This window comes from Chiloscyllium plagiosum, unplaced genomic scaffold, assembly GCF_037043375.1.
Source record: "Chiloscyllium plagiosum isolate Xiang-an unplaced genomic scaffold, Cpla_swu_hap1 HiC_scaffold_27, whole genome shotgun sequence".
NCBI classification, from domain to species: Eukaryota; Metazoa; Chordata; class Chondrichthyes; order Orectolobiformes; family Hemiscylliidae; genus Chiloscyllium; species Chiloscyllium plagiosum.
This window is the reverse complement of record NW_028270165.1, coordinates 42,232,489-42,241,228: the sequence shown is the minus strand read 5'-3', so window position 1 is coordinate 42,241,228 and position 8,740 is coordinate 42,232,489. Positions and strand designations below refer to the sequence as shown.

The 8,740-nt window shown below is 45.8% G+C and overlaps 1 protein-coding gene across 1 annotated transcript; it reads right to left on the bottom strand.

Moving 5' to 3' along the window:
* Positions 1–7,360: 7,360 nt before the first annotated feature.
* LOC148143769 (uncharacterized) lies at positions 7,361–8,470 on the bottom strand. The gene has a single exon (XM_087975713.1). It carries the CDS (start codon positions 8,468–8,470, stop codon positions 7,361–7,363), a length of 1,110 nt encoding a protein of 369 aa, XP_087831839.1.
* Between the last annotated feature and the right edge of the window lie 270 nt (positions 8,471–8,740).

Here is an 8,740-nt window from a genome sequence, read left to right as displayed (position 1 = left end):
GGTGGGGTTTATTGTTTATTTGTGTATAATTCCCGGGGCCCGGGAAGGGGGAGGTGACGGTTACCGGGTGAACGAGAAAACAAATTGAAAATGTCGGCGGTGGAGGAGAGAGCGCCGGCGCCCGCGGCTTCTTCGGCGGCGGGAGGTGGAGGAGCGGCGGCGGGGGGTAAAGTCCGGCGGAGCACAAGCTGGAGGAGAGGCTGCACTCGGTGCTGTGCTGGACCGTGAGCCTGGAGCTACCCGCGGCTTCACTCTACCAGGTACCGGGCTGGGCTGAGGGGGAACCCGGGGGATAAGGCGGATCGCCATTAGCCTGGAGCCACAATCACTCCCATTCCTAAAACAAACATAATTTCTATTAGAATCACGATCTAATTCTCCATACACCTATAATCCATGTAGGAGGGCAGGCTGTACCATCTGACTGAACTGTTCCGATATTCAATTGTGTATAATGTATAGATATCTTTTTTTATAAAATATACAATGTTATTTAACACATTAGATATGAAATACTGTCATCATGGGATTTGCAGCACTTCACAGCGCTGTAGAAGGTTACAGGCAATATTGTGTACGAGAGCCTGTGTAAACCTCTATGGTTATGTTTTATAAATGTGATTTGAGGTAATTGCACGTAAAATGGGTAGGATTGTGTGTGTGTATGTAGGTATGTTATTTAGATCCTGGGGTTTTGTCTTGCCCAGTGATGTGATGGAGGGAGGGGAGTGGGGGTACTAATTAATCATTCTACCAAATCCAGCATTTTGTTGAAGAGTTTCATTTCTTTGCGATTGTCATCTTCCAAAGAATCAACCTACCCAATATTTAAATAGACATGTGCACATGTATAGTTGTGTATGAATGCTGGAAATCTCTTTTTATAAAAAAAAAATTCTTTACTTTATTTCCTGTTCTCCATGCATGGCGAATTGGACGTGTTTGATTTCTTTTTCTTGCAAGTGTTGTGAAAAGTAGTCTGATCATGTAAAAGTCGACCCGAGTTCTTCATAGACAACAGACCCATGTTTGTGAGACAGTGTGATGGCCGTCATGTTCCACTCCAGCTCTGCAGTCTGTCGGTTGTTCGGCTCTGTTCCTGTCTTCCAGTCCGTTGTCAGTATGCTCCACTCAGTTTTCAGAATTACCATAATTTTTTTTGCTTTATTCATCAGTTGAGCTTCTGCTTATGATACGGTATGAATCTTGACAGGCATGAATTTCAGCCCCTCAAGTAGTATCCAAGTAACAGTCGACCCCCTAAATTTAACCTTAAAAAGTAGTCAAAAATTTGACTATTACTTGAGTATATACGATATAAATGAATTAATGTTCATTGCTTCTTCGCTTTACGCTATTTTGCCTTATGAAAGGTTTCATAGGAACGCTCCACTTTTGGATAGTGGGGAAAACCTGTATCAGTACAACACAGTCACAAGCCATTCTTATTTGGTTTAGGCACCCCTGTCAAGCCTGTGCCAATTCTTAATTCTCACTTGGACCTGCTATTTATTGCCCATGTGCAGTTTCTATCCTTCTGTTCATCTCGCGTTCATGTGTCTATCAAGATACACATTCCTGAAGAAGGGCTAATGCCCGAAACGTCGATTCTCCTGTTCCCTAGATGCTGCCTGACCTGCTGCGCTTTTCCAGCAACACATTTCCATATCAAGATACACCTTAAACGTTGCTAAGATGCCTCCTTCCACCACCCATCACCCCTCTGTGTGAAAAACCTTCCCCTCCACTTCTCCTGCAGACTGCCCTCCTCTTGCCTTGAACCTGTGCCCTTTTGTTGTTATTCTTTTCACTCTGGGGAATAAAAACACCTCTGAGTAACATAGAATCCCTAGTGTGGAAAAGACCATTCGGCGCAACATGTGCACACTGACCCTCTGAAGAGTAACTGACACAGACTTATTCACCTACTCCTATTACGCAACATTAGCCCTTGACTAAAGCACCCTCTCCCGGAGCATCCACGTCCTTCTGATAGCGTGGTGACCAGAACTGCATACAATATTCCGAATGTGGTTGAAATAAATAGCTGTAATGTAACTTGCCAACTCTCACACGCAGGAAAGGCAAGCGTCCTATGTGCCTTCTTGACCACCATACCCACATCTGTTTCCACTTCCAGATCCCTCTGCATGCCAGTGCTCCTAAGAGTTCTGTCATTTATTGTACAGTTCTTGTATTTCTTTCTCCCTTGTGGCTGTATCCAGCTTCCCCTTAATTCTACTCCCTCTTCATCTCTTTGCCCACTCATCACCCCTCCACACATCAGCATATCATAAGACCATAGGAGCTGAAATTAGGCCATTCATCCCATTGAGTCAACTCCACCATTCAATCGTGGCTGTTAACTTTCTCAAGCCCATTCGTCGCAGAACCCTTGATCCCCTTGATACTCAAGAACATTTCTGTCTCCATCTTAAATCTGCTCAATGTCCTGGCCTCCACAGCCTTCTGTGGCTGTGAATTCCATAGATACACCACTCTCTGGCTGAAGAAGGCTTTCCTTATCTCCCAACTAAAGGGTCTTCCTTTTCTTCTTAAGGCTGTACTCTCGGGTCCTACTTTGTCCTAACAATGGAAACATCTTCCCAACATCCACTCTGTCCAGGCCGTTCAATATCCTGTAGGTTTCAATTGTAACCCCCCTCATCCTTCTAAACTCCATATAGTCCCAGAGTCCTCAAAAGTTCCTCATATGTGAAACGTTTCATTCCTGGGACCATTCTCGTGAACCTCCTCTGAACACCCTCCTGGGCCAATACATCCTTGCTAATAGGAGGCTCAAAACTGCTCACAATGCTGCAAATGTGGCCTGACCAGAGCCTTATAGAGTCTCAGAAGTACATCCCTGCTTTTGTATTCAAGTCTTGTCAAAATAAATGCCATTATTGCATTTGCCTTCCTAACTACTGACTCAACCTGCAAGTTTACTTTGAGAAAATCCTGGACTTGAACTCCCAAGTCTCTTTGCACTTCGGATTTCTGTATTTTCTTCCCATAATCCTTCTGTTCCAACAGTGACTGTCTGGTGTCAGGGCAGCACGAGTGATTTCCTGACATGTGGATTGTATTTGGGGATACCAAGGAATGTCAGGAACTGCGAGTATCTCAGGAGCAGTCGTTATTCCTGGAAGAGGCAGACAGGAATGTGGTGTGGTCCTGTAAACTCCAGAACTTTGATAACTTCATGAGTCAGCAATAACGCTTTCTGGACCAAGAAACGAAAGGGCCAATGAGAAACTGCTACAAGGGAGTCAACAAATAACATAGATTAACTATCGCTGGGAAGAAGGAGGCAAAACAATGAGCTGTTTCTTTGGACAGATGAGATAATGGTGTTTAATAACTGTGTGACAAAAGGACAATTAATTCTGCTTGTAGAAGGAAGGCCTTGGTGTAGAGGGCATACAAGGAGCAGGAAAATCAACATTTCAGGCAAAAGCCCTTCATCAGGAATCCTGTATTCCTGATGAAGGGCTTTTGCTTGAAACGTCAATTTTTCCTGCTCCTTGAATGCTGTCTGAACTGATGTGCTTTTCCAGCACCACTCTAATCTCGACTCTGGTTTCCAGCATCTGCAGTCATTGTTTTTACCTTGGCGTAAAGGGGTTAATTGCAGGACAGGCTGTTTCAAACAGGTGGAAAACCCTCAAGGATAAGAAGGTAAGCTACAGACCTGAGGTCTCCAGAAGTGTGGGGAGATGGTGTTAGAATCTAAAGAAACGTTACACCACAAATCTGAAAGTGACGGAACTCCACCAGAATTCAACTCCAGAACGTTTCACCTGCAGTGCTTGGAAGAACAACCCTGCATCAAACCCCTGTAAACTTCCAGAGACGGGCACTGTTGGTAGAAACAATGTTAAATTCCGCCATCATTTGGGTGATAGCCAAGATTTGGGGGGTGTGGGTGAACTTGCTTACTTGAGGGGTTTTATATTTTGGTTCCTACCTACAATAAAAGTGTAAATTATGATTCAACAGTTGGTTGTCTGTGCAGTTTCTGAGTCAGTATTCAAATTAAAGCGATTCACCCACAATCAGAGTGAGAGGCTAGGATTAATAATGACTCCTTTGCATTCAGCAGGACGGCACATCAATACTGTTATAAAGCGAATGCTGAATCCCCTCCCCTCTGAGATCTCAAACCGAAACACCAAAAGAGGAGCGCATTGCCCTATAATCAGAAAATTAGTGTGAAAAGTAGTGTCATCTGCTCTAGTCTTAAAAACAAAAATAAATCCCTGACAATTTGAAAATCAACAAAAAGCAATTTACATATCCAACTTGAATGGTGAACAACTGAACTAAACTATTAACAAACCTAATAAATCCCTTCGAACTACTGACGATTCTGACATAAAACAGGATTTTTGTCATATGCTGTTCCAGTAAATACAAGACCCACTAAAACAACAAGAAATAGAATTTAGTCTCTCAGATTACATCTTCCAGAATATTCTAAGCATCCTTCTATTGAATATTTTGTCAGGAATGCCTCCTGCAATTCCTGCTCTTCTGGTTTTTTTGTAAATGATGCTGTCTCATTCACAGCTGACGGTCAGAGCTGATGTCTCTCTCTAGTGTTGAGGACTCTTAGCTCTAGCAATGGGTGGTTAGCTCTGGGGTTCTGTCCAACTGTCCCCTTCTTTTATACCCTTGATGCCATATTGAGTTTTTACAATAGGATTGGTCCTCTGTTATCAAAACCATCAGATTTAAATTTAATAGATATTGGTATCCAAAGGACCGGATTTAAATTGATTGGCTAAATTGAAAAGTCATTATCTTGGCCTGTTAACTGTACAACCTTGTGATAGAAATGTTTCTGTTTGTGTGCTCTCTGTTGTGATGATGTTACTCCTTTAAGAAGATTATGTCATCTCGATTTTTTTTCCCCAAGAGGGGTTGTAAAAGGCAGAGGGTCCGATTCGACTGGGCTAAGGGACTTCACTAATGGCCAACAGATATTGGCAAAGGCAACAATCGGAAAAAGGTTTGAGATTTTTTTTTCTGAAACACTTCTACAGCGAAACAGTCTGTAAGGTCACCCCCCAGCCTCTGACCCTCCAGGGAAAATAGACTGGGGCTATTTCAGCCTCTTGCAACAGCTCAAACCCTCCAACCCTGGCAGTATGTTTGTAAATCTTTTCAGAATCCTTTCATGTTTCACAACTTGTTACAAACATGTCGACTAATTCAGAGAAGCCTCTCAATTACAGCTGTAAATAGAGAAAGTGTGTTTAATCATGAGTCATGAATAAAGGCTGTATTAATCTTTTATTGTGAAGTTTTACTCCTACATCTCCAAACAGAGCATACAAACCTGGTCAGAAGGGAGTGATTGAAAAAATATGTGGGGCAAAAATTTTAGAGTGTGGCTTGTGTATGGAATGAGCTGCCAGTGGAAGTGGTTGAAGTAGGTACATTAACAACATTTAAAAGACATTTGGTCAAACACATGGGTAGGAAAGGCTTAGAAGGATAGTGGCCATGTGCAGGGAAATGGGGTTACTGTTGATGGACATTTTGGTCGGCATGGACCAGTTTGGGCCGATGGGCCTGTCTCCATGCTGTAGCACTGACTCGTGTCTCTTTGTCTCTCCAACAGTTTTGAGTTTTCAGATGAGCATCTCACTTAGTCACACAGAATAAAATCCGATCTCATTAGTCAACTCTGATGTGGAAGTGCTGGTGTTGGATTGGGCTGGACAAGGTCAGAAGTCAAATGGCACCAGGTTAGAGTCCAACAGGTTTATTTGAACTCAAGATTTCAGAGCACTGCTCCTTTGTCGGTGAAGTGATGAAGCTGCAGCATTGAAGAAGGAGCAATGCTCCTAAAGCTTGTAATTTCAAATAAACCTGTTGGTCTCTAAGCTGGTGTTGTGTGATTTCTGATATCTTCTGCTGTGGGTTTGTGTCGACCTTAATGGGATATTTTGTCCAACTCGGCATTTTTAAACAGTATCACTTGGAGGGATTCACTTGAAACCTTTCAAGAGGTGAGTTCAACAAGACTGAACTATTCAAAGTTACTTGGACTCAATTTTAAAACTTACATCAGGACCAGTAGACAGAGAGATGTACAGCACAGAAACAGACCCTTCGGTCCAACTCATCGACGCTGACAAGACATCCTAAATTAATTTGGTTCCATTTGTCAGTATTTGGCCCATTATCTTTCTGAACCCTTCCTGTTCATGTCCGAAACCAGATGCCTTCTCAGTGGTATAATTGTACCAGCCTCCACTTTCTCTGGAAACTCATTCCATACATGCACTACCCTCTGCGTGAAAACATTGCCCCTTTTAAATCTCTCACCCAGCCAAATAGCCTCTCCCTGCAGCTCAAACCCTCCAACCCCCAGCAACATCCTGGTAAATTGTTTCTGATACAGAAGTCAATGTTTTGGGAAGAACCCTTCTTCAGTCCTGAAGGAGGGTTAATACCCGAAATGCTAACTTCACCTCCTAATGCTACCTGGCTTGCTGCGTTCTCCCAGCCTCCTGCTTGCCTACTTTGGATTCCAGCAACCGCAATTATTTTTTGTTTCTAACAAATGGTGGAGCAGACTCAATGGGCTGAATGACCTCATGTCTGCTCCAGTGGTCTTGTGGTCTTAGGTTTCTGCGGATTCTTAGGAACGTGCAGTCCCAGACTCCGAGTAATGTCGCCCACTGGAAGCAAAGTTTATGGAATCACAGAATCCCTACAGAATGTAAACAGGCCTTTTGGACCAACAAGGCAACACCAACCCTCCGTACAGTTACCCACCCAGACCTATTCTCTTAACCCTATTACTTTACATTTACTTGGAGAAAGTGAGGACTGCAGATGCTGGAGATCAGAGTCAAGAATGTGGTGCTGGAAAAGCACAGCTGATCAGGCAGCATCCGAAGTCCAGGAGAATCCTGATGAAGGACTTATGCCCAAAACGTCGATTCTCCTGCGCCTCAGATGCTGCCTGACCTGCTATGCTTTTCCAGCACCACACTTTTGACCAGTCTACATTTACCCCTGACTACTGCACCACACTTACACATCCCTGAACACTATGGACAATTTAGCTCGGCTAACTCACCCTAACTTGTACATCTTTGTATTGTGGGAGCAAAAGCGGAACACTCGGAGGAAACCCATGCAGACACGGGAGAATCAAATAGTAGATTCAAACCCGAATCCATGGCTCTATGAGGCAGTTGTGCTAACCACTGAGCCACCATGTCGCCCCGAGCCACTTTAGAGTTGTACTTGGGGGTGCGAGGCAGTGTGCAGTCCAGAAATTTTTTTAAAAGCCCACCAACTTTCCCACTGCACCCATTGTCAGAGTGGGGCACAAGGTTTAATCCACAGTAGCGTCACTGGCAGTATCCGATTGTTGGGAGCACTGGTGCCCCCGCTGGTGTCGTCGCAAGTTGCTGGAAAATGTGAACCTCTTGCCACACTCAGGGCAGCTGAATGGCCTCTCCCCTCTATGGACCCGCTGGTGGGTCAGCAGAGCAGAAGAATTGCTGAAGCCCTTCCTGCACTCAGGACAATAGAACGGCCACTCTCCCATGTGGACCCGCTGGTGGGTCAGTAGGTGGGAGGACCGGTTAAAGCGTTTCTCGCACTCTGGGCAGGAGAACGGCTTCTCCCCTGTGTGGACCCGCTGATGCCTCAGCAGGTGGGAGGAATTGCTGAAAGCCTTCCCGCACTCGCGACAGCTGAAGGGCCTTTCCCCCGTGTGGACCCGCCGGTGGGCCACGAGGTTAGAGGAGACCGCAAAGCCCTTCCTGCACACTGAGCAGGAGAATGGCTTCTCCCCGGTATGGACCCGCCGGTGGGTCAGCAGTTGGGAGGGCTGGGGAAAATTCTTCCCACACTCAGGGCAGGCAAATGGCCTCTCCCCAGTGTGGACCCGCTGGTGTGTCAGCAGGGAGGAGGAACTGCTGAAGCCCTTCCCACATTCAGGGCAGGGGAACGGCTTCTTGCCTGTGTGGACCCACTGGTGCCTCAGCAGGGCAGAGGAATCGCTAAAGGCCTTCCCGCACTCGGGGCAACTGAATGGCCGCTCCCCCGTGTAGACCCGCTGGTGCTTCAGCAGGTCAGAGGATTTGCTGAAGGCCTTCCCACAATCAGAGCAGGGGAAGGGCCTCTCCCCGGTGTGGACACGCTGATGCGCCAGCAAGTGGGAGGAGTGGGTGAAGCTGTTCCCGCACTCAGGGCAGGTGAATGGTCTCTCCCCAGTATGGACTCGGCGGTGGTCCAGCAGGTGGGAAGAGCGGATAAATCCCTTCCCACACTCTGGGCAGGAGAACGGCCTCTCCCTGGTGTGACTGCGCTGATGAATTTCCAGGGCAGATGGGACACTGAAGCCTTTCCCGCAGTCACCACACTTCCACGGTTTCTCCATGGGGCGAGATTCCTCTGGTTTCTCCATGGCCAAAGCTTCAGCTGCACACAAACGCATGTACGAACCCTCCCTGCCGTGAATTCCTCTTTCCAGGCTGTATAATTGTGACAGGCTGCACATTCAATGCGCTGCCACAGTAGCGTCTCTCATCGAGCTCCACTGATGCTGAAAGCGTACTGAAACAGAAACCAAAGAATTTTGCTCCTTCTCACAGAATCATAGTCAAAAATCGTTACAGTCCCAATGGATTGATTGACTGTCTGTCATTGACATGAAAATGAGGACTACAGACGCTGGAGAGTCAGTCAAAATGTGTGGTGCTGGAAA